General features: G+C 34.9%; 1 protein-coding gene across 3 annotated transcripts in view; it reads right to left on the reverse strand.

Annotated features, from left to right (window-relative positions):
• Nucleotides 1–9293: 9293 nt before the first annotated feature.
• The window catches only part of MTF2 (metal response element binding transcription factor 2), an 85704-nt gene continuing 68025 nt past the window's right edge, over nt 9294–26972 (reverse strand). For 2 of the 3 annotated variants that reach the window (XM_082832734.1, XM_082832733.1), the window contains 6 exons: nt 19592–19659; nt 17831–18001; nt 13828–13933; nt 13662–13714; nt 13445–13549; nt 9294–11694 (listed from right to left, as the gene is read on the reverse strand). In XM_082832734.1, the coding sequence (XP_082688860.1) occupies nt 11337–11694; nt 13445–13549; nt 13662–13714; nt 13828–13933; nt 17831–18001; nt 19592–19659 (861 nt within the window). In that variant the 3' untranslated portion in view covers nt 9294–11336. Of the gene's footprint in view, nt 11695–11825; nt 11865–13444; nt 13550–13661; nt 13715–13827; nt 13934–17830; nt 18002–19591; nt 19660–26972 lie in introns of those variants that run through there. The other variant, XM_082832735.1, reaches the window with a different exon arrangement.

The raw sequence follows: 26972 nt of genomic DNA on the forward strand, positions 1-26972 counted from the left end.
ACTACCCAAATTCTACTGTCCTTTTCTGTGTGTGGTCTTAATGCCTTTGCTTACCGTTCCTGTACTGTGGAATGCCCTAGTGTGTTCCCTTCTCTACAAATCCTGATCATTCATGGTCCAGTTTAAACTCCTTTATGAAGTCTTACCTAATAATTCCTTTCCCCAAAAGTCCTCCACAGCCAGGCCCCAGGCAAAAGTACTCTCTCCCTTCCCTTAAATGCTCTTGCCACTCTTGCCACTTTAAATAGGTAAACATATACATTCTAAGCTTCCCAGCAAAGAGAAAGAGATAATTATATCTACTTCACATTTTCCTCCTGGTAGTGTCTTAGAAAACAGTAGGCCCTCAAATATTGAGTGAAATGTTCATTCTCAACTCCAGGCCTGTTCTTACCCTGTTCCCTCATTTTGAACTTAGCTTTTCTTTCCCTTAGCCTCTATTTAACCCATCCTTCAAGGTACAACCTAAGAAATATTACACCAAATTAATCTCATTTCTCCAGCAATATAGCACATATTTGTAGATACCTGTAGTCATATGCTGTTTCCAAACGTTGCTTAATTCTCATGTTTATATCCTAAACTCCCCAAGACTGTACCATTCTCTAAAGTATGCTCATTGAACTCCCACCCCACCACCACCAAAATTCCATCTCCTTGAATTTATTTATGCTGTTTCTTATCCTACCCTATTTTCCGCCCATCAAAATCCTATCATCCTTGGAGGAGGGATGGATTGGGAGTCTGGGATTAGGAGATGCAAGCTACTATATATAGATAGAATGGATAAACAACAAGGTCCTACTGCACAGCACAGGGAACTATATTCAGTATCCTGTAATAAACCCTAATGGAAAAGAATATGAAAAAGAATATATATGTATAACTGAATCACTTTACAGCAGAAATTAACACAACGTTGTAAACCAACTATACTTGAACAAAATAAATTTTTTAAAAAATCCTATCATCCTTCAGAGCCAAGTTCAAATGAGATTCCCTTCAGTAAGTCCTTCCCTAATGCCTCTCTTAGATTTACTCTTCCTATGGAACTCTGTACCAATATTCCATAGTACCTAATCTATTTCAACTCAAATTTAGTTCTATTTATGTTTGCATCCTCCATAATTTAAGAATTCAGAGCAGGACTCCTAATATTTCATTTTTCTCTTACAAGCAACTCACAGGTATTCAAAATATAATTGCTGCATTTAAATAAACAATAATACAAAATGGTTTGAAAAACCATTTTCAGGAACTGAGGCATACAAAAATATCCTGCAATAATACTGAAGTAGGTTGAATTGAGTCCCCCAGAAGATAGAAGTCTGAACTTCAAGTACTTATGAATGTGAACTTATTTGGAAACAGGGCTTTGTAGGTGTATTTAAGTTAAGGATCTTGAGATAAGATCATCTTGGATTTGGTGTGGGGCCTTAATCCAATTACTGGTGTTTTTATAAGAGAAAGGACAGGGAGATTTGATACAAACTAAGGTTGTATAAATTGATGGCATTAACTGGAATGCTATGTGTACAGCCAAGGAATGTCAAGGACTGCTGCCTACCAGAAGCTAAGAGAGAGGCATAGAATAGATTCTCCATCAGAGGTTCCAGAAAGAACCAACCTTGTCACCACCTTGAGTTCAGACTTCTAATCTCTAGAACCATGAGAGATAAATGGCTTTTGTTTTATGCCAAGTTTGTGGTAATTTTTTTTTTTTTTTTTTGGCGTTACGCGGGCCTCTCCCCGTTGTGGCCTCTCCCGTTGTGGAGCACAGGTTCCGGACGCACAGGCTCAGCGGCCATGGCTCACGGGCCCAGCCGCTCCGCGGCATGTGGGATCTTCCCGGACCGGGGCACGAACCCGCGTCCCCGGTACCGGCAGGCGGACTCCCAACCACGGCGCCACCAGGGAAGCCCAAGTTTGTGGTAATTTTTTATGGCAGCTCTAGGAAACCAATATATATAGTTTTTTAAACATCCAGAAAAATAAATTTTTTACCTTCAAAAATAAGCGCAATAATGAAGTTCTTAAGAAATAAACAGGTTTTGAATTTTATTTAACTAAAACTGTATTTTACCTAAACTTATGACATGGTTGATAAGCAGTGGCTTACCTTAAACTGAGTTTAGGGCAACCTCTCAATATGAAATGTCTTATGTTAAAAGTACACAATTTTAAAAGATGTAAAACCAAAGTTATACCTACGTATACTATAATTTAAAAAATTCATCCCAATTCTCAATATAATAATCATGATGAATAGATGAAGTTTTATGAGGTTATTTTCATTATAATATAAATCTTAATGTTCTTAATGGTGAAGGTTCAAAATTTCAATGTAACAATATTAGGTATGGGTCAATATTTTGTTTATTCTGTCAAAAAAATTTAATCCAGCACTACCCTTTAACACTTATATCATGTTTCTAAGTTATCTAACTTTTGCTTTTCTAAGTCAGAGTGTGCTTAAGTAACACAAAACTGATTTCAATAATCCTAAAACAATAACAAAGCCATCAAATTCAAAATATAAGTAATTGCATACTTTGTTAATCTGCTTATCTATGACACTGGCATTTTCAATTAGCAGATAAAATTTTATTATAACAAGGCTAACAACACACATAGTTTTTCTAGAAAGGGCCCCCAAATAAATGTAAATTATATTTTAAAACACTGAGTCTTACATTAAGTACTACTTTTTAAGTACAAACTTTTTTTTTAATATTTTCAAATTTTTAAAAATTATTTCAAAAAAATCAAGAGTTTGACCCTACTGAGACATTTTAAATTATACCTTCCACATAAAGGCAATAAACAGCATAGGTAACTTAATTTTACACATTTTCCTGACTTATTTAACCAAGAAAATAAAACAAACTAAATTTAGCTGACATACAATTACATAAATTTAGTAAAACAACTATTTTCTTAGAAATTGTGATCCTCTGAAGCTTGACATTTTAAAGTTTAATTGCGATCACACAATTTCAGCCTTTAAAGTAGTAAAAAGTTAAATTACTACTATTCAATTCTTGTATTCATTTAACCTATAAAGTCATGAGGATTAGTATGGAATTATTGCTCTGACTGAAATACTATATCCTCTCTATTCCTTTAGACTACTTTTGTGACTATTAAATATGTTCATGTAATAACACCACCGTCAATTTGCTATTCTCTAAAATAATACTGTTCTTATATGACAAGTCCAAACTAGACAAAAAACGTATTTTCTCTTTCCCATAATGCACAGATGGCATGAGCCAACTCTTAACACCTTGTTGGAAAGGAAAAGCCTATTGGCTCATCTAATTTTATGGAGGAACAGTTTGGATTCCTGCAGCCCTTTATCACCAAATCTCCTCCAGAACCCAAGAGCATATCTATAACAAGTCCACTGATTTTTTTTTGGGGGGGGGGGTGTATGCAGTTTTTACTATCTTAAGACAAACTGAGATCAATCTTAAGACAAACTGAGATCAATCAGAGAGCCACAAAATAATCAACCTACTCTAGCCTATATTACAGTCTTACCTCACTTATCCAGGAGTCGAGATTTCAAACAATCTCCTAAAATAGGAAGCATGAAAAACAAAAACTTGTTCATTACTCAAAACAAGGATGTTGATTGAAAAAAAAAGTGCACAACCTAAAAGTTGAGAATTATCTTTTATTCGGTGGACCTACTGAGGACTGAAGTCCAGGATACAGCCTCTCAGCTATCTCCAAGGAACTATTGTGAAGAGTCAGATGACCAAAACAAGGATATGGAATAGGACTAAGGTGCCAGGTGAAGCCTTCATCTCAAGAACAATGACACTTCCTTAGTCTTAAAGACGTGATAAAATGTCTCTCTTCTCATCATAGATCAAAGTTATTTTCATCATTGCCTTGGCATTTCCTCATTCTGAAACTGCTTTTGCATCTTCAGAAGACATGTGCAAAATGCCATACTGTAATGTATACAGATAAATTACATTTTTGCACCAGAGAAATGGATCCAATCTTACAACCAATGGCCAAACTTACTCCAATAAATGCATTTTCCACAATGAAAAGCTAGAAAATAGTGGAAAATTTGAAATTTCATCATTATAGTGGTTGCTGGCTCTGCCTCAGCTACATAGGAATATATGGCTTCTATTGCAACCCTATTTTGCCATGGATTCTACAACCAATTAGAGTCTTCTCAATTAGGCCTTTAAATTCCTAGATGAACAGACAAAGCCTTGTATGTCACACAAGATGGAATACAGAATGAAGAATTTTTCCAACTCTAAGTACCTGTAAATGAAAGATTTTTATTTTCTATGTTCAATTATTCAATGACAGTTGAAAAACTATCTTCATTGTGTTTGATAATAGAAAACCTGATGCAACTTATGATCATAAACGTTTCAATCAATAAAATGTTAAATAGTAAAAAACAAAAAAAACCTCATTTTGAGTAATGAACAAATATAAGAAAGACATTTACTTTTTCTCAAAGGAAATCACTTTTTTAATTAATTATTTTTTTTTATTGGGGTATAGTTGTTTTACAATGTTGTGTTAGTTTCTACTGTACAGTGAAGTGAAATAGAGCTCCCTGTGCTATACAGCAGGTTCTCATTAGAAAATCACTCTTGAGCCATTACTCAAGAATCTGAAGATCAGAACTGTGGGTAAGAAAAGGTTTAAATTTTTACTTAAGTGGTTATCTATTTGTTCCAGAAAACTTCGCTTAAATTCTTCCCAGTCTACTGTAAATTAAAAACGTTTAGAAGCTAGATGGGAGAGAACGGAAAGGGAGAAAGCTGCTCAACACACTGTGAATACACATGGATTATTAACATGGGGACTGACACAAAAGATATGTGAAAAGTAGACAAATATAAAAGCACCACTTAGGCTATGTCATTAAGAGTAAGGGCTAGGGCTTCCCTGGTGGCACAGTGGTAAAGAATCCGCCTGCCAATGTAGGGGACACAGGTTTGAGCCCTGGTCCGGGAAGATCTCACATGCCGCAGAGCAAGTAAGCCCGTGCACTACAACTACTGAGCCCGAGCTCTAGAGCCCACGAGCCACAACTACTGAGCCCATGTGCTACAACTACTGAAGCCCGCGCACCTAGAGCCTATGCTCCGCAACAAGAGAAGCCACCGCAATGAGAAGCCCGCGCACCACAACGAAGAGTAGCCCCTGCTCGCCTCAACTAGAGAAAGCCCGCACGCAGCAACAAAGACCCAAACACAGCCATAAATAAATAAATAAATAAATTTTAAAAGAAAAAAAAGAGTAAGGACTAGATTCCCTTAACCACATCTGGATCCCTGAGAATAGCACCATATTACAGCAACATACAATAAATGAACGTTCACAATCTCTCAGTAATTAGGAAAAGGTTAGCATGCTAAGAATAGTGTTTTTAAAAACGTGAAGTACTTCATAACTAGAAAAATCTTCAATAAAGTTGCATTTTAAATGTTTCTGGTCTTTAATGGTTTAAAAGTTGCTTATAAAGAGGTTTAAAAAGGTTTAAAAGTGGTTTATAAAGAGGTATCAAGAATGGGTTTCTAACTAACAATAGAACCACCATACAACCCAGAAATCCCACTACTGGGCATATACCCTGAGAAAACCATAATTCAAAAAGAGTCATGTACCACAATGTTCATTGCAGCTCTATTTACAATAGCCAGGACATGGAAGCAACCTAAGTGTCCATCGACAGATGAATGGATAAAGAAGATGTGGCACATATATACAATGGAATATTACTCAGCCATAAAAAGAAATGAAACTGAGTTATTTGTAGTGAGGTGGATGGACCTAGAGACTGTCATACAGAGTGAAGTAAGTCAGAAAGAGAAAAACGAATACTGTATGCTAACATATGTATATGGAATCTAAAAAAAAAAAAAATGGTTCTGAAGAACCTAGGGGCAGGACATGAATAAAGACACAGACGTAGAGAATGGACTTGAGGACACGGGGAGGGGGAAGGGGAAGCTGGGATGAAGTGAGAGAGTGGCAGGGACATATATACACTACCAAATGTAAAACAGATAGCTAGTGCGAAGCAGCTGCATAGCACAGGGAGATCAGCTTGGTGCTTTGTGTCCACCTAGAAGGGTGGGATAGGGAGGGTGGAAGGGAGATGCAAGAGAGAGGAGATATGGGGATATATGTATACATACAGCTGATTCACTCTGTTATAAAGCACAAACTAAAACACCATTGTAAAGCAATTATACTCCAATAAAGATGTTAAAAAAAAAAAAAAGAATGGGTTTCTAATGGCATAATTCTTCATTGGAAAATTTATATCCAGAGGTAAGAAAAGCATAGAAAGTCTAAGATACATGGTTATGCAAAATTGTAACACCAAAGGGAAAAAAAAGCAATGGAACCGTTACAGATATGCTCTTGGGTTCTAGAAGAGATTTGGCAATATAGGAATAACAGGAACCAAAACTGTGCCTCCATCTTAAATGAACCAATAGGCTTTCCCTCCCAAAAGTCTCTCCAAAAAGCTTCATTTCCTTAAACTTCCATGTCTACTCAAGGAAGTTTAACTTCAGGGATATCTAAGCAAGTTTTACATATTTTCAAAGGGGACCCAAATTCTCACAAAATCTTGTTTTTGTCTCAAATTCTGTACAGGAAAAATTTCCTTACATTCCACTAATTCTGTATAGGAAATTCTAATCCTTCACTAAGTATGTACAATATTATTAATACTGGATGCTGCTATTATAACTTCATTTTGAGTAACTTTCAATGTAATTTATTTACTTATATAAATTGATTCTAAAATTATATGTGCAATTTTTATAAACACATAACAGCATGTAAATATTTAAAAATTCAAACGTGGTATTTCTCCAACAAAAGTAAAACATTTGAAAAACTTAATTTCTTAAAACAATTTTTTTGGTGAGCTAACTTTGAACCTCTGCTTAATAGAAAAAAATTACTTTTAACTAGCTGCTAGATATTCATTCAGATATTGTCAACATTTTTTTCTTTTCAGTACCTAACACAGTTAGTGATGGGTTAAATAACCTTGAAAACTAAATAACAAAATATAAACTAGCTTTATTTAATTCTCCAAGCTCAGGTCACACACAAAAGCATTTAGGATCAAACATAAATGACATCACAAGGGAGTTAGTAGAAGCCAATACACATGTGCAGACCCACCTCTGACAATGTGAGTTCAAGACTGAACAATCAAAGTCCTCCAGAACATAGCTATACCTTTGCCACGGTTTCACAGCACTGATCTTAAAATTATTTTGTGTATGTTCCTTTAACTCAATGTCAGTGCTGCTCTTGTGATATTCAAGAAAAGTCAACGAAAGTAACTCAATACTAAGGAATAAGATTTTTGTCAGGTAGAGTTGAGTGAGCTCTGGAGGGCCACAAACCATTATCTCAGACTTTTTTGGCCCCCCCTCCCTATGCCATAAACCAATTTGTGCCCATATTCCCCCCCACTGGGAAAGCATGTTATAGGATAGGGGGAAGAAAAAGGATCAAAACCTTTCGGTAAATAAAAGGAACAGAAATTAAATTTATGATTTTAAACAGGATATAGTTTTACTTTATGCAGTAAGTACATCTTGTCATCTATGAAGGTTTTATTCATTTGTTTGCTTGCTTAAATCCAGTGGAAAACTTTCTTGAACGAGAAATCACATTCCTTGAAGATACTGCAAAAGTGAGGAGTTATTACTAAGCATCTATGCATCATCTCCAACAAAGAGAAAATGCAAGGGTTAAGAGCAAAAACCACCACTCCCTGGTGGTCCACTGGTTAATACTCCACCTCTGCTCCCAATTGGGGAACTAAGATCCCACATGCCACATAGCGAGACCAAATAAAAAAAGCAAAGAGGGATTTTGTTGGGTAGAAGTGAGGCAAGGGGAGAAAATAAGCGAGCTGGTTAATTTGCAGCCTTATTCTAATTTTAAATATAAAGAGAGCATAATATTTTGATCTAGTTATTGCTCCAAGATATTTTGATATTACGACTTAAAAGTTACTTGCTCCCATCTACTTGTTATTTAGTGAGCCAGTTTGCTTTCACAACGTCTCCCACCTCCAAATTTATATCAGACAGATATCTAGTTTCTTAACTGCTACTAATTATAAAAGAATCCCATGATAAAGTTCTCACTTCACATTTAACTGTCAAGTTTTTATTTCCCTGAGGAAAGAACATGACTGATCAACTGCCACAAAAGAAACTGAAGGAGACTTTGGGGAGTATATTCATAGAGGTACTCAAATATAATTAAAAAGGAAAACTTCCCCACACAAAGAAGGCATTTTTACTATTTCCCAACGTTGTACAGACATCTTCCTTTGCCATTACATTCTCATTCAAACAACTCTAGAACCAGATTATAAAAGTCTGCTATAACTATACAAGTCAGATCAGGTTCCAACCAAAACTTAATAGTACCTAATAAAAACTCAATCAAGTAGCCCAAAACACAGAATTAGTTCTACACCAACACTAACAGAAATCTTAATACATACACAATAGAAACCAAACATACCTTGCAAAATAAAACATGGAAAAATACCCTCAACTCACATATCAGTGAACATTCACTTCTGTTAAACATTTAGTAACAAAATATATCCAGCAAGATCTGTCTTCATCACTCCCACATTAGAATCTATAGAATAACTCTGATAGCTCATATTCTGATCTAGTTTGATCACCTAAAGGCCTAAGAATCCATATTTACCCATGACTATGAGTGTATTTATAAAATATATTTGTTTTGAATAAAAATGGAATTAAAATGAATAAGGTATATTATTTTCACATCTTTTCTTTCTGTAGCCTGGGGCAAAGCTTTTCAGGGGAAAAAAAAAAAAAGGAAATCCTTTTACATGAACCCTGACACCTTGTATATCCTTAAGAAGAAAAGAAAACACAGTTGAAAAGTCTGAATTTTTTTGAAGTTTGGGGACAGGGTAGATACAGGAAGATATATTGTCTTTCAAGTATAAAGTGTACAAGCTGCTAAACATAGTTTACTTCTTTACAGGATCATTTAAGATGAACATTCAATAATTATTAATATTTATTTGGGGGACAAGTGGAAAATGAAAGCAAAGTTTTATAAAGATTAATTCAAATGAACATATTTACAATGGAACTAGAACTCCTTGTCTCCCTGGCTAAATAAAAGCCGTCATCTACTGCACCAGTGTGTATTTTCAGGCAAATACAGAAGCAAAACTCATTAGCTCTTTAAAAAATACACACATTTAATGTTGGTCTGTTTTAATCTAAGTAAAGCAATTCCAAAAATACAAACTGAACATCAGAGCCATGTGAACCACCATGATAAAATAAAACAAACATTCACAATAATTACGTCTAAAGACAGTTCAGCTTAATAAATCATCTTCCAAGTATGCTAAAGAAAGAATTACTAAAAATACTGCTGGTGTTCAGTTAGAATTAAAGGACTTTGGGAAAAATGAAATAATATGATACACGTGGAGTGAATAAGGTTACACGGGATTTACATTTTCCATTACCCCTAGATATAAACAAACATTCAAAATCAACACAAACTCTGTGTGTTATTCAAAATATTGCAGCTGCAGGAAAGGCAACTTTAAATTAATAGCTAGGGGAAAATCAAGTTTTGGTGGAGGTAAACAGAAGTGACAGTTCTTAATTTGCACTTTTGTAAAGCTCATTTATACCTGGCCAACCAGGAACCAAATGCAGGACTACGAAGTTCTCTGCTTCTTTTGGCTATAATGTGACAAGAAAAGGTCATCTTTTGAAGATGCTTAAAGAAATAAAGCAACTTTCTTATAAACAGTCAAATAATCAATCAATGGAATAAATAAGTACTAACCCACATTTTTAACCGCTCTGTAATCACTACACTTTACATATTTTTCATTTTGGTGGCAAATTCTCCAAATTTTAGGCTAAAATCCACCAATCACTTTTAAGAGTAAAATGAATAGCCACCAAAATAAGAATATTCTTCTGTTTACTCTTTGGCTAAAAAAGAAAACAAACAAACAAAACAAAACAAAAAGGAACAGAAGACAGCTCTAACACTGGTGCTAAAAGAAACTTGTTTTTCTTTTTTTTTTTTAACACATGTAAAATAAAGTTATCAATTTAAATCTTGGTATGCTGTATAAAAACAAGAGGTAATGTTGTAATAAAACAGCAGTTGTCTCTGCAGGCAACATACTGTTTGTTAACCCTGTGCAATAAAATACTTTGTTCATACTACACTTATTCAACATGACTAACAGTTACTACAGACATTTCAGGAATCTTCACGGGACTCCTATAGACTTACTGTTAAAACTGAGAGACATTTACAATCATAATGTGCCATGAAAACTTGAAAACGTTACTTCTAGTAGGAGATAATATTCATACTATTTGTTTGTTTTAGGTACTGAACAGCTGAGTTACAAGGACTGAAAGTGAAAAGCATTCGAAAAAGCCCATGAACACTGTTGTTCACACCCTTCTTCAGAACACACTAAACTTGTCTGACACATTTCTCTTCATACATAGCAAGCAACAGCACCCAATAAAAGCCTGAGAAGAAATGCTGCTGTGTAAATACTGCAACTATTCCTGAAAAAAGAATTATGGGATATATACTCCAAAGCTGCCCATTCCCATAATTTGTATTGCATAGGTCACATAATCAATCACACACATATATATACACACGTGTGTATATATATGCACATGCAAAGAATATATTAAGACGACAATGAAGTCTAGTCACAGAGCAATTTACAGGCTCAATATATTTTTTACACTTTGAAAGAAAATTTCAATATTTTACAGTCTTTTAGTAGGCATTATATACACTGCACTTTATGAATTCTAAAAGGTATTGAAATAAATTTTTTCCAACATTTTGGTAACAAAACAGACAATGTTTCTCCAAATACTTGTGCTATCTATCTACATGATAAGTTTGCTCTGATAACCACTAACCACAAAAACTGACTCAATGGAATAATTAGAAAAATTATCTAACACCATGCATCGGTTTGAATCATTTTTAATATCCTATCCTAGAAACATTCTACAAATCTTAAGATTTAAAAAATTAAGTCTCTGTTCTGATTTTTAAAAGATATCTTTTTATGACAATATCCATAACATTGACAAGTACATGTTAAGGCTAGTATTATCTCCTTAAGTGACTTTTTTTTTACCTTTTTTTTTTTAAGAAAGATAGTAAAAGCCAGACTCCTTTAGGGCTTTGAACTGTACCTACAGAAAATGAGAGTGCAGTGAACATAATGTTCAGTCCTACAGTCAGGATGCAGTTGCTCCTTCCCATTCCACAAGATACTGCACCTTTCCATCAAGTGTCACCCGACGAGCCAATACTCGGTATTTTTCACCACATGCTATTCTACCTGCAGCACCAAAATAACTGGTAATGGAGTTTTTTAGATGATTGAGTTGTAACTCCTGATCTGCTAAGTTATTCAAAATCTCTGTGTTGAGTTCATCAAATTGGTAATCTTCTTTGCCTTCATCATCCTTTACAATTTCTGAGTTCTGAGTCTGGAGTGCTCTTCTTGGAAGACGACCCCTTCTCCTCCGTAAATGTGGTATTGCAGCAGGCCAAGATCTTCCTGTACGAGTTCTTTTTCTGGAGTCAGATAATCTATAGAACAAACAAGGCCACAATTGTCTACACTTGCTGACATAAAAACCAGCCAAATCAAAACAACAAATGCTATATAAAATGGATTATCACTCGCCTTCATTAAATTCAATCACCTTCTTGAGGCTGACCTTTGAAGAGCTTTTCTTCCTTAACTATGTACTATTAAGCTTAAAAGAATCAGAGGAAATTTTTGATTTATGAGGCCAACGAGGCAAATTCTTACCAAGAGGATTTGTAAGTCAGGTCTTGTCAACGTTTTTATCATTAAAAAGAAGACAGTTCATTCATTCATTCATTCATTCATTCAATTCAAGAAACATTTAATAAGCACCTACTACATACAAGACACCTTTCCATGTGCTTAAACAGATGGCAGAACTAGTATAAAGATTCTCTTCGTTACTAATTCTAGGCCTACTGTTAAGTAAGAAATAAGCCTAAACTAGATGTCAGGGTACCTTGGGTCTAGCTCAATATGATATCGGCCAAATTTAAATCTCTTATCCTCTGTGTTCTCTTAAGTGAAGAGATTAAGTGAAGGGGTTGAACTAGACAATCTTTGAGTTCAGAAATATAATGATTTTATAAAATAAAGTCAAAATATAGCATAACAGGGGCTTCCCTGGTGGCACAGTGGTTGAGGGTCCGCCTGCTGATGCAGGGGATGCGGGTTCGTGCCCGGTCCGGGGGGATCCCGCATGCCGCGGAGTGGCTAGGCCCGTGAGCCATGGCCGCTGGGCCTGAGCATCTGGAGCCTGTGCTCTGTGGCGGGAGAGGCCACAGCGGTGAGAGGCCCTCGTATCGCCAAAAAAAAAATTAAAAAAATAAAATAAAATAAAATAAAATATAGCATAACAGCTAAATTCAAAGATTTTATAATCATACTGCCAAAGTTAAAATCCCAGCTCTGTATACTTGCTAATAAACATGCCATCTTGGGCTTGTTACAAAAACCTCCTAAGTCTCAGTTTTCTTATCTATAAAATGGGAACAACTCAAAAGATTGTTTTAAGAATTAAATAAGACGATGTACCAAAAAAAAAAACGTATGTAAGCTTAACACAATGCTTGGCAAGAGGCAAAAAAAAAAAAAAAAAAAGCTCACATTATTATTATTCACAATTCATTTAAAAATGAGTTATATTTTAAGCCTTTAAATACTTAGAATTTTATATGATTTACAAGAGCAGTTTTTGAATTGTGAACAAAAATTAAACAAGAGGAAGTATAAAACCTAGAAGCTCATAGCTCTGGCCCCAAGTAAACTAAACTTTTCTTACCTGATACATCAAACTTCAGGAAAATGTTGCCCTTCTGAAGAGTTAGGTTAAATAAAATATTAGAGGGGAAGTCTACTATTGATAAAAATCCTGAGTTTAAAATCCTTTTATTAATAAAAGGATCTGTGTTCCTGATTCCAACTTATTAAAAAAAATATCCACACTTGTATATTAGAAGCATAAAAAGGTCTCACAGAAAACAGCACACCTATAAACACCAGGATACCTCTTCTCTGTGTACATAGCAAAATTCCTGACAAATGTGAAAATTTTAATGTCTGTGCTCTGAAAAGCAAAAATATTCAGATGAATATCAACAACCTAAGGAATCAACATATAGATTGCTTCTCAAAAGCTGAAAGACAAACTTGTATCACTTTCAATTGCTAAAAATTTATTTAATAACCACTTTACAAAGAAAAAGTCTACAGGAAAATTAGTCAAGGATAAGAACATAAAATATCTACCCATAATGCCTGGAAATACTAGACGAGGTAGTTTCTTTTGCACTGGAAGCACCCGTGAAATCCACATCTGAGGTATTGGATGAATGTGCAGTTCCCTCAGTTCTCCTGAGACAAAAGAATTTAAATGGTATAACGACTATATTACATAACAGTAGAAATATTAATTTCCCCCCCAAAAGAAAATTCCTAAGGTAGGAGAAAATAACTTTCTATTTACCCTATAGAACAAGGTAAATCCAAAGTAGGATTCTCTGAAATTGATTCCTTATCCTGGAAAATAAAAAAACACACCTAAAGCATGGTTTCTAAAGTAAAGATATTAGTTTCTCAGTAATTTCAAGTAGACTTCCTCTCTGAGAACATATGCCAATATATCCTCTTACCAAAGGTGGCTCAGCAGTCTTCTGAATCATTTTTCTTGTATATGGGCCAGGTGGACGACCTACAGACTTTTTCTTTCCTTTTTTTTCTATGCCATTGCTTACTTCCCTGAAACATAAAACCATTTATGTATTTAACCTCTGCACAAAGAAAACAAAAAGACAATGGACAATATACACTATCATAGCTCTACTTATGTGATAATTAGATTATACTTATATTTTGACATTAATGGTAATATAAAAACAACAAAGTTAAATCTACAAGTTTAGTCAAGTTCATAGATAATACATTCTAATTTAAATACTTCTTAAGAGATATTTATATACAAAAGGTTTAAGAAAAACGTTCTCTAATACAATTCTGAAAAATACATACCACCTAAAATTTTTTTAAAAAAACACAAAATGAAACAAAAAAATACTACTATATTAGATGGAAGATTCAAAAACTCCTTAAAGTTCAATTATTTCATTTAGGTTGTTACTATGTAGGTACTTGGGGGATGTTTCAAGAATTTACTATACTAAAAGTGATTACAAATTTAGTAGTTAACCTCATGGAGCCAGGAAGTATCTATGTTAAAACAGAGTAGGTATAAACAGGGACATCCTGTGGGTTCCTAAATGATGCTAATCAGAAAGAGAATGAAGCCCGGGGTGGGAGAATGTAAAGGAAGAAGGAATCCTTCATACTGGGCAGGGGAGTCATTCAAGGACAAAATTAGAAAGATCAAGAAAACCATTTTTGAGACACAAAGGCAAATATCAAGCAATAGGAAGGGGAAAAAAGCAATAGGTCAAGAACATCTCTAATTAATAGAAGGAAAGAATGGCAAATATCAATACACAGAACATCCATTTCATTTATGCAACAAACATCTCCATATAAAGGGGATACTAACAATAGGAATACAAAGACATTCCCTGTGCTAAGGGTTCACAATATAGTTTGAAGGTGACAAATGTGTATACAAGCAGGATAATAAAATGGTTTAAGTGCTATAAGAACATTATCCAGGAACATTCAACTTAAAAACAAGGTAAAGGAACAATATTATATAATAGGCTAGAAAGAGGTGACTGGAGAAAACTAGGAAAGACTATCCCTCCACACACCAAACTAAGGTTGGGGAAAATAAAAGTGGAAATACAAGGAAGGAGAAAGTAGAGAAGCATAACTAGAACTATAATCAAAAGTTTCAAGGATAAGATGGATGGGGTATACATTTTTTTGTTTTTGTTTTTTGGAAAGATGATCACCATTAACATTTATAAAGGATCCCTGGACTAAAGAAAGTACACTTTAGTCCAATTCATACATAGGTCCCAGAAGAAACTGAGAATACCTTTAGAGAAAGTTAAACCATTACCTGGTGACATCAAAAGAAAACCTTATAGCTACCACAGACAAAGTGTCCTATCAAAATCATGATAGGAATGAGAAAGATTGTGGAAATCTTTTTTCTAATTCATAATATAAGCAATTGTTAGCAAAAGATTAATGATAAAATTTGAAAGTGATACATGCCGCGGAGCGGCTGGGCCTGTGAGCCATGGCCGCTGGGTCTGCGCGTCCGGAGCCTGTGCTCTGCAACGGGAGAGGCCACGACAGTGAGAGGCCCGCGTACCGCAAAAAAAAAAAAAAATTGGAAGTGATAGGAATAAGTATTCTTTCCTTAAGAAAAAACAAACCCTTAAAGTAGTATCTACTTAATTACCAACTCAAACGGATATAAAGCACTGTCAACCCTCTGTAATTACATTTTCTTATTCTCCAAGATAATTATCTCATAGCTTGTATTTGCTCCTTAAATTTCCCTCTCAGCTATCTTTCCCTCATCATTTCACTGAGAAAACAGAAGTTACCAAGCAATAACTTTAGTCATCTTCCAAATGCTAAATCTAAAACAGAACCAGCATTTGTACCCATCTTTGCCTTTTACACCCCATTTCAACAGAAGGGTGTAAGTCCTCCTATCAAAGGCTACTCCCACATTTAGGCTCTAAATCCTGTCCCTTTTGGCTTCTCAAAGACTTTACAATATCTTCAGTTTCCTCCCCCTCTCCTATACCACTCTCTTCTCCACTGACACACAAAAACAAGTTACAATTATCTTCTATCTATTAAAAAAAAAACATCAATTGATTCAGCTTCTGTTCCCTTTACAGTACAGTAAAACTACTTCTGAGAGCTGATGATACATACCCTTTTCCACTTTCTTCCTTCTCTTTCAGAATTTTTAAAGATTATTTCCTTTTTTCCCCTTTTCCTTTATTATCATCATCATCATCATTTTGAATCCGCCCATGTCCCTTATTGTAGGAAAAGCCCAGTTTTGACACGTAAATTGGGCAGTGCTGGATTCGATCACACTGACCCACTCCCATCTGACTTCTACCTTTACCACTCAAGCAGACTTGTTTCTGTCAAGGTCACTAATAACAGAATGTTATCTAATCCAATGAACATTTTTCTCTCATCTTAACCTGCCTCTCTGCAACAACATTCAGTAGTTTAATACACCCACATCTTTCTTGAAATACTCTCCTTCACTTGGTTTTCATGACATCAAACTTTCCTGGTTTCCTCCTATTTCACTGATTGCTTTCTGCTAGTCTCCTTCATTTACTTCACTTCTTTCAAAACTCTAAAAGATAGCAGGACATTATTCTGGGCCACATTCTCTTCTCTTCCCCTCTATCTCTATTCTCATGGCTTTATAAATCAGCTTCAAAATTTATTATCATGTGTCCTGACCTCTCCTGAGCTCCTGATTTACACACCCAACGGCCTATATCTAACATCATCACCACTTAGATATTCCTCATAAGAATCTCAAACTCAATGAGTATGAAACAGAAGAATGCTTTATTCACCTTGCCAAAATCTGTTCTTCCAGATCTTGGTAAGTTACACCATCCACTAGTTGCTCAAGCCAGATATCTGGGCATTGTGTAACTTAATTTCTCCCTTCCTTTCAGAAATTTAATTCATTAGCAAAGCCAGCAAATTCTGCCTCCAGTGGAGATCTTGAATCTATTTTCTGTTTGACTGCTACCACCTACACCTACATAAGCAACCATTATTTATCTCTCACCTAGAAAAGTGAACGAGTCAATTTTTTCTTGCTTCTATTCTTACCTCTACTGATATCTGTTTTCCAAACAGCACCCAAAGAAGTATTTTTAAAGGATAATTCAATCTGCATACATCTTTAAATAGCTTCCCATTATTCTCAGAAAACAACCCAAACTCCTTATGAGACCTACAAAACTCTGTATGACCAAGCCCTACCCAACGTTTCTAGCACCTGATGCTATTCTCTAGCCCTCAATCACACCTCAGTAGCCTTCTGTGAGTTCCTAGAACATGCCTCACAGCTTCACACTTACTTTTGCTACCTGAAATATTCTTCCCTTTGTTCTTCACATTGTTAGGTCATGCTCATTCTTTAAGTTTCAGCTTAAATACCATCTTAAATAGGCCTTCCTTAAGCCTCCTTCTTAAAGTAGACCCCTACATCTCTATCCATCCCAGTACAGTCTAAATCTGTTTGCTATTTCCTAAATGGTACTAGCATGATCTGTAATTATTTTACTTGCTTATCACCTTTCTTCCCCACTATAATGTAAACCCCATCAGGGCAGAAAGAAAGTCTCATTTGTTATTATATCTCCAGCACTTAGACAGTAAGGTGCTTGATAAATGGAATGAATGAACAAACGAATGAGAAATGAACAAACAAATGAACAGGCCAGTACTTAAGCTGTTTGCTAACAAAATCAATAGGGCCTATTCATGGAAAGCCTTAGATCTAAATGTAAATAAATAAACATCTAGCATTAACTCTTTGTACCTTGTCCAAGCAAGAAGTTATAAACAGGAAAACAAATCAGGGTCACTGCCACTTGTACTTTCAAATATACTAATGAGACTAAATAACACACATTTTTAGTTACAAATAAGCTAACAAGAAAAACTAAGCCACAGATCAACTTTTACCTTGAATCAGATATAGGTTTGGATGCCTTTCTGCCTTTAATTTTAAATTCATGGGAAGTTCCTTCAGGTTCTTTCTCTGCTTTGAAAGCCACATTTGGTGGCACAGGAGGAACACGAATTCGCAACCCAAACAAATGCTTCTTCTTCTTTATTTCTTTCCCAGACATAAACCTAAATTTTTAAAAAAAAGTAACTAAAAATTTAAAAACTGAACACATATACATGGCAGACCCTAAGTTATAACTTTCAGATATAAAGGCTTTACACATGAAATCCACCCAATACTAGAAAAACTGACTTTTTGCCCCTTGCTTTCTTTGATTCTTATCTGCTCCAGAGCCAGTCCATAGTAGGATATGATGGGGGAGTAGGGAGAGAGGAATAGTATCAGAAGGGAGAAGAACACATGTCCATTTTTCTTTTTAAAATATGGCATCTAACTTTTTAAAGTTAGAACGAAGAATAGAGAGTGGTGTCTTTTTAGTTCCAATATGTTTCTCCATATTTTTAGTGTCATCTGTCAAAAACATCTCAAACAAGGTTTAGGAAAAGAATAATTCTATTTCAGAGTGGATCTGTGAGGAGAGAAACCCTGGCCAGAAAGTAATCGGTGAAAGCACTGATAAAGAAAATAGGCGACCAATCCTAGAGGCCCAGAAAATAAAAGGAGTGTCTGGTATGTCAGATTTGGAATTGGAAATAACCTGGAGCAGAGAAGTGACATTTCAGTGTGGGCCTGAGTTTCTGAAAAATATGCTCCTTAATCCTTTCCCAAAGTCCTTAGGGTCCTTATTCTAAAACACCCTCTTAGCTCTACTAGAGCATGCCTGGCCATAAAAACCACTACCAAGTGCTTACATTGTTCTTCCACTTTTATATAGGTTTGAGAAAGGGGAGCTCCCATTTCTACCATAACAGGAATAAATGTATTTCAAGCACACTAAGTTGGATTACAGAATTCATTGTCCCATAAAGTATTTTTACAGCACTGTAACTGCTCGTGGCTTTTTGAGCTGACCTAAAGATCTAGCCACTTGTAATCGTAACATTTTTTAATGAGGAAATGTTGCTAAGTCCAAAAAAAGCAACTTGCTGCAAACAAAAATGTTATAATTCAATAGTTGGTTGGAACCAGCATATACATTTAAAAAATTATTTCTCTTGCATTTTGAAAATATTTTTAAGAGACATAGATATGCTGGTGTAAAAAAAAAGAAGGGAAACATCTATACAAGAATGTATCAAACAATGTAACTTAATTATCAAAAACTTAAATCAAAAACTAATACTACTATTTATCAAAATACTACTAATTATCAAAAACTAATACTACTATTCTCTAAATGATGGCAATAACTAAACTTAAAACCACAGAAGACCTCAATCATTTAAAAACCCACATTCTCTATACTATATCCCCCTATCTTTTGCATATTCCTACCAGCTAGCAAGATTTTATTTTACTTTCAGTAGATTAAATTATAAAAACAAGTCATTATTGAGTATGCTTTTTCAACTGAACTGACCAAATTCCCCTGAGACACTGATAATGCCTCCCATCCACCATTCCCAGAGGACTGATCTTCCCTTCTCCAGCCTTTGAGAATCACTGCTTTACTCTGACTGAAAGAGAAGAGGACATTAAAAGGTTTAAAATGGTATGTACTAACTCTATAATCAATCCCACAATTCTTAATGCCATTATTCCTTATTCTTACTAAATATCTCCCTCATAGGGATACATAAAATAAATCAACTTACATGGTCTTGTAATCATTTAATGCCTCCAGAACATGCTCATATCTTTCAGATTTTGGTGTGTCTGCCAGCTGTGAAGTATCAAGAAACAATTTAATGCACTATAATTTCATCAATTAGTATTACACAGGTGCCAGATAGAGGCAATGTGATACAGAAGAAAAGTGTACTGACTAGTAGTCAGATCTAAATTCTAATTCCAGGTCCTCACTGACAAGCTATGTGACCTAACAAACAACAACCAAACAACCTTTCAAAGCTTGTTTTCTCACCTATAAAAAAGGGAGTATAAATCCTTCACTAGTTTCTTTACTAATACTTGTATAGCTCAAATGATATGCCTGCAAGAACTATAAACTGTAAAATACAATAAAAATGGGATTTTATTATTAGTTATCATTAAATTTATTTTAATTCTATAACCTGGGAAAGTAATAATACATTAGAATTACTTTAATATCAACCATAAAAGCTTCTAATAAATATTAACAGGAAAGAATATAAAAAGTAAGGAGAAATATGCCATTTTATTTTCCAATACTTCTAATATTAACGCAAACCAATAATTTCTATAATTTAAAAAAATAATGTAAATTTGGGGATTTTATTTTCATAACAATTATAGACTTTGGTTAGCCCTAAACCCCAAAATGGCTCAGTAATTTTTTTATCATCACATACCACTTTAAAATCTAAACATTCAATTCTAGAAAATATTCTATTTTGTTCCAGAAAGTTTCTTTCAGAGTCATTTCTGCCTTTTCTTCAAAGTTTAAAGACTAGGGCCCAACAGAAAAACAATTAAGTTATAAAAGACCATCCTCAAAGCTACAAAAACTAAAACAAAAAAAAACTTCCAAAATATCACCACTGACTTTCAAAATTACTAGTAATTTTCTTTACCAGTTGAAACTCCCGAAGCTCAGAACTTCTTCAAGTAAAAAGAACAAACAAATCTGTCAAATAGAATATTAGAAATAGAAGAGACTCATAAAATCATCTACTTTTATTTTACAGATTAGTCAACAGATGTAAAGGTTAAATTGCTTAAATTCACACTGCTGGTTAGCTAGAGAGCTAGAACATGAACCCAAGTGACAATTAAGTACCTTCATTGAACATTCACTGAGAGCCCATTCTCAGTGTATTGGGTACTTAAAAAAAAAAAAAGAGGAAAAGGCAAAGGAAAGGAAAGGAAGGAAGGAAGCTGGTTTGGTGGTCATTCCTCTTAACCCTACCACACCTTCCTATTGTAATTTCTGAAGTGTCCAGTGATAGAAAATTTCTATTAAAGGAGAAATAATGGACTCAGGTTTTACAGTTGGAAACAGACCCAAGATGTCCATCTAATTCAAGTTTTCATTAATACTTCAATCCCTTTTATAGTACTGAGTCATGCAACCTTGGTTTAAATAGTACCACTAATGAAACCTAATGAAGGAGCTCATTCCATGGGTGAACAAAACCTTCCTTCCTGGATTCCCTTTTTTATAAGACAGTTCTTCAAATATTTGACAATAGCTATCATGGCTAAGTATAAGATTAGATTAAAAATTTTAAGCAGCCCCATCACATGATTATTTCATATTAAGCTTGGCTAAATAATTCCATCCTCTTCCTGGTCCCCCACTGCCACCTCAACTCTAAAATCTTATTAGATGAACTGCTATCAAGCCAAGTATCCCCCATCATACGCTGCTTCTTCCATACTGTTGTTTGCATATTTAAGCCTAAAAGCAAAATTTAACAACTGTTGTTAATTTGATTTTGTTTTCAGCTCAGTGTTTGAGATGGTCTTTTCTCTTGATTCTGTCATCCTTCTTGAATTGAAGATAGAGAAAAAAACAGAACCCTGTGGCTCTCCGTTAGAATCTCCCTCAAGAATATTTCCAAGCCATTGACTGCTTTTGTTACTATTACTCAATTAGTTACAAATCCTTTTAATTTTTATTTCAACCAGTTCACATTTCGATATCTTATGTGAAACTGAGTTATACTATGTCTACACCATGTGCATTAGCATTTGACGTAACAGTGTTGCTAATCATATCAAAAAAGAAACCAGGGTATTTAACGTGGTTTATTCTAATAAATTAATGGCATTTTTTTCTTATTGCCTGTTTTTTTTTTTTTTTTTTTTTTTTTTTTTTTGCGGTACGTGGGCCTCTCACTGCTGTGGCCTCTCCCGTTGCGGAGCACAGGCTCCGGACGCGCAGGCCCAGCGGCCATGGCTCACAGGCCTGGCCGCTCCGCAGCATGTGGGATCTTCCCGGACCAGGGCACGAACCCGTGTCCCCTGCATCGGTCCTCAACCACTGTGCCACCAGGGAAGCCCACTTATTGCTTTTTAAATCTTCACAAGCCATATGTATGAAAAATCTGCTCTACAATTTTGCTGACATTCAACAACAGTTTCTAATTTCTCAAATCCACTCCTTTTTACTTTTTGAAAATCACAATGAACTCTCTTTTTTCTTTTGGTACTTATTCTCTGTGGGTTCCCAGAAATTTTAACTGTAAGTTGCTTCCGCACTCCAGGACTGTTCTGCATAGGACTGTTTATTTCAACTCGCATAATGCGGTCAAGGGTTCCCTTTCTGTATTTTGAAAACGAAGAGTGCAAATATTATAATGTAAATCAAATAAGCTGTATTAGAAGAGCATCATCGGGCTTCCCTGGTGGCACAGTGGTTGAGAGTCCGCCTGCCAATGCAGGGGACACGGGTTCGTGCCCCGATGCGGGAAGATCCCACATGCTGCCGAGCGGCTTGGCCCGTGAGCCATGGCTGCTGAGCCTGCGCGTCCAGAGCCTGTGCTCCGCAGCGAGAGAAGCCACAACAGTGAGAGGCCCGCGTACCGCAAAAAAAAAAAAAAAAAAAAAAAAAAAGAAGAGCATCATGTTCTAGATCTTCCATCTGACCATGAGGTTTATAATATGTATCTTCAACAGAATAATCATTTTTGTTCCTCCCTCTACAGACACTAATCTCACACTATGTTTTCACTTTCAGGGTTGTATATTTCTGTACAGATATACATGCTATTATGTATAGTTAAAATTCTTCCCTTCAGTAAAATACATGCCTCAATTACCAATATTTAATTCCACACCACCGAGGCTTAAGTATGCCAAAAGCTTCAGTAATTTGTTTACCAACGTATACACTGCATGCTAATATACAACGCAAGGCCCCAAGTACTGCTTTTAACTAGATTTCTTATAATTTTCACTTAAAAGTATTACACCACCTCTACTATACTACATTTTCTCTAGCCAAAACATTGTTTCTGCCATAGTATTTCACTTGAATTTTACCTATGCTTTTCTCCCTACATCCTTCAAGTGAGGCAGCACTCAACACACTGCTCTCCTATCAACCTTTACGTGTTTAAAATTTAAGACCACAGTTAACAGAAAAGTGGGTTGTCCTTACAGAACTGAAATTTCAAATCACATTAGGAAGCAAAGACAAACGATAATAGGCAGATTCTAAAAAGTATTAATATCTCATTGTAACTCCCAAAAGCAATCTGATACAACCTCATTCTAAACATCTTATTGTATATAAAAACCTTAAGCAAATTTTATTTGGGATGTCAAATGTTATATTACATAGTTTTACTATCTCAAAGAAAATAATTCAAAACAGCAGTTTCTCAAATAGCTATACTCGGTCTGTGTGATAATCACTAAGGCACCAAGTCTCAAAGATGTTTAACAAGATCACATAAGGAAATGATATAAAATAATCACTGTGTTCTAATATGTTCTAACAATCCTAATAATAATCAAGAAAGAACAAAATATATGATACATAAATGTTAAATTTGCCTTTCAGTATGTAAGGATATAAAGTTGACCCCTGAACAACTGGGGTTTGAACTGCATTGTCCACTTACGTACGGATTTTTTTTCACTAAATACATACTACAGTACCATACCGCGGTTGGTCGGATCTGCAGGTGCAGAACTGCAGACAGGGCAGGGTGCAGAGGGTCAGTGCCTCTAACCCCACGTTCTTCAAGAGTCAACTGTACTCTCTAAAATGTACTCTCTAAAATACACTCTCTAAAATTCTAGAGCAAACGTCTTTGTCATATAATCTATAGTATGTATAGTAAGAACTGATGTTCAAAATGACTTGAGTGTTCCAACGTACTCAACTAACCAATACAATCATACATCCTTTCATTTACCTCACTTTACTGTGCATCACAGATACTGTGTCTTTTTACAAATTGAAGGTTTGTGGCAACCCTGCCTCAAGCAAGTCTATCAGCTCCATTTTTGCAACAGTATTATTTTTAAATTAAGGTATGTACATTGCTTTTTAAAGACAAAATGCTATTGTGCACAACAGACTACAATGTAGTGTAAGTATGACTTTTGTATGCACTGGGAAACCAAAAAATTCGTGATTCTCTGTATTGTGATATTCGTTTTATTGCAGCAGCCTGGAACTGAAACCGCAATATCTCTGAGGTATGCCTGTAATATACTTAGCATACAGCAATTCTCATGTTTTGAGAGTACAGTTGGCCCTCAGTATCCCTGGGTTCCAACTGCAGAAAATCAATCAGATACTAAGGGCCAACTGTACTACAACATTTTATATAAGGGACTTGAGCATCCTCAGATTTTGGTATCTGAAGGGGGTCCTGGAACCAATTCCCTATGGATATCAAGGGATAACTGTAATTAATGTTATTTTATAAAAAGATTTTGAATATAAATATAAACAAAAAGAAAATTTTATTAACCTAATTTTGAATTTGTGACAAAATTCAATTTGCAATTCAATTTCAGGTAACCAAAGATTTACTACTGTAATAATTTGGAATAATACATTATTTGTATTATCTTTGTTTCTATTACCACAAACATTTAGAAGTAAACTAAATGAAAACACTGAAAAAATATTACTGACAAATTTTATGGTCTCTTTATCATTAAAATCTCACTCTAAAAACCATTTACAATATTAAGATGAAAATATTAATACAGAGGATTAAAACCTCAACTTCCATCTGTAAATAACTAGTCTGAGGATGAGATGACTAACCTAAGACGTCTGAAATATTTTCTTTTTTTTAAATGCAGAGAAAGAGCAATGAGAAGTGACAAAAAAGTCACTTGTTCTGATAATAAATTTTATGGCTCCCAAAAATGAAACACTCCTCAGAAAAGTAAAACTTTTCTGTTGTAAAGTTATATTAGATTGTAATCATGTTTTTACTTTTTAAATAAAAGAGATATATTTTTCCATTTTGGCAAAGAATAAGAAATTGAAATTTCTTATGTGTTAAGACATTATCTCATAGGTTACAAAAAATAAAACATGTACCTATTGCTGAAATAAACTTTTTCTGACATGTGTCAGAAGTTTAGTTGGAACTGAGATACCTGAAATTCATAAACTGAACTCATTTCTTTAAAAACATCTAATTATGGTTTTTATTATTTTCAGCCTCTTCAATAGAATCTAAATTACATTTTTATTTTAATAAAAAATGATAGCATTTGAAATAAATAAAACAACTTGAGTTTGTTTGTTTGGGGTTTTTTTTGATGTGGACCACTTTTTTAAAGTCTTTATTAAATTTGTTAGAATATTGCTTCTGTTTTTTATGTTTTGGTTTTTTGGCCACAAGGCATGTGGGATCTTAGCTCCCCCACCAGGGATCGAACGCACACTCCCTGCATTGGAAGGCAAAGTCTTAACCACTGGACCACCAGGAAAGTCCCAAAACTTGAGTTTTTATATGAATGCCCGCTATCCATGTGAGGTAACCAATGCAGAATTTAATCATGTAAAACATAAAGTGTACTAAAAGGAATATAGATGTATCTGCATATGAAGTGCTGAAAGAACCATAGCTAGAAAGAAAGCATTTCAAATTAATGTATTAGAACATTAAATATTAAGATGACTATAAAGAACACTATACTTAACAATGCCTTTCATTTTTTTCTCCCATTACTAATCAGTTTATTAAAATTTATCAAATTTACAAGTCACTCACTTTCTCTCAAAAGTCATCTGAAAAAAGCTTTTAACAGAAAACTTAATGAGTATTATATTCCAATTTCTAACACTCAAAACACCTTAGCTCAATTGATTTTAATATCTTTGATTTTAAAATCTAAGTATTCCACAGGTATTTATTTTATGCAACTGATCTACCACTAACTTTTAAATAAATGTGTATTATGCAGTCTTTGATGCCCCATAAAACCCCCAGAACAACAACAAAAAAAACTTGATATCTTACTTGATGTGAACCTTATAAACTGCCTCACGTCTAAAAGCTACAGATGCAGAAACTCTTCCTAAATTTCAAATCAGTTTAGTTTTTACCTCAAAAAGTAATGCATGACTAATTCCACATATTATAAAACAAAAAATTTAATGTCCATATTTTAATATTTAATACCTGTATTTTAATAATTCTAAATAAATGCTAAAAACAAAGTAAATATTAAAGTTACTCTAGTTATTTTCTTCTTTGTGCTATTCTGTAGTTTCAAAATCTTCAATGAATATGCATTAATTTTTACATTGCTTTTTCAAAAAAAGACTCTTTGTAAACCAGCATGAGTGGTTACACTTTGCAAACAAAAAGCAAATGAGATGTCAGAATGAGGGGGATAATCTCTAACTCAGGTAGCTTCACTCTCTAACTTAGCTAACACTACTATCGGGTCTCACTATTCCTGGAAGTTAAATATATATAAGGGAGTACCAACAAGAGAGGAAAGAAGAGTGTTGGTTATATCCCTAAGTTTTATTTATTTATTTATTTTTTGGCTGCATTGGGTCTTGGTTGCTGTGCATGAGCTTTTCTCTAGTTGTGGCTAGCTGGGACTACTCTTCGTTGCAGTGCGTGGGATTCTCATTGTGGTGGCTTCTCTTGTTGCACAGCACGAGCTCTAGGTGCATGGGCTTCAGCAGTCGCGGCACGCGGGCTCAGTAGTTGTGGCTCATGGGCTCTAGAGCACAGGCTCACTAGTTGCTCCATGTGGGATCTTCCCAGACCAGGGATTGAACCCATGTCCCCTGCATTGGTAGGTGGATTCTTAACCACTGCGCCACCAGGGAAGTCCCCATCTCTAAGTTTAGAGTAAACTTAGAAGAAAAGGAGGAGGAATCATAAGTAAGATACCCAATAATAAGGATTTCTCCCTCCCTTCTATCTTTATCTACAGTGATTTTCACTTCAGAAAATGGAAGAATCAAGTAATTTACTTCCTCCTACATTTTTCCTCAAGTCAAGAGGCAACAAACAGGAGAATGAGGGCTATAGCCTCACCAAAGATTATTTCTCCCTAACTAAACATAAAATGCTACTTTAGACGTATGGCTTATACATGTGCGATAGTTGC

This window comes from Leucopleurus acutus, assembly GCF_964270905.1.
Source record: "Leucopleurus acutus genome assembly, chromosome: 2".
Lineage (NCBI taxonomy): Eukaryota > Metazoa > Chordata > Mammalia > Artiodactyla > Delphinidae > Leucopleurus > Leucopleurus acutus.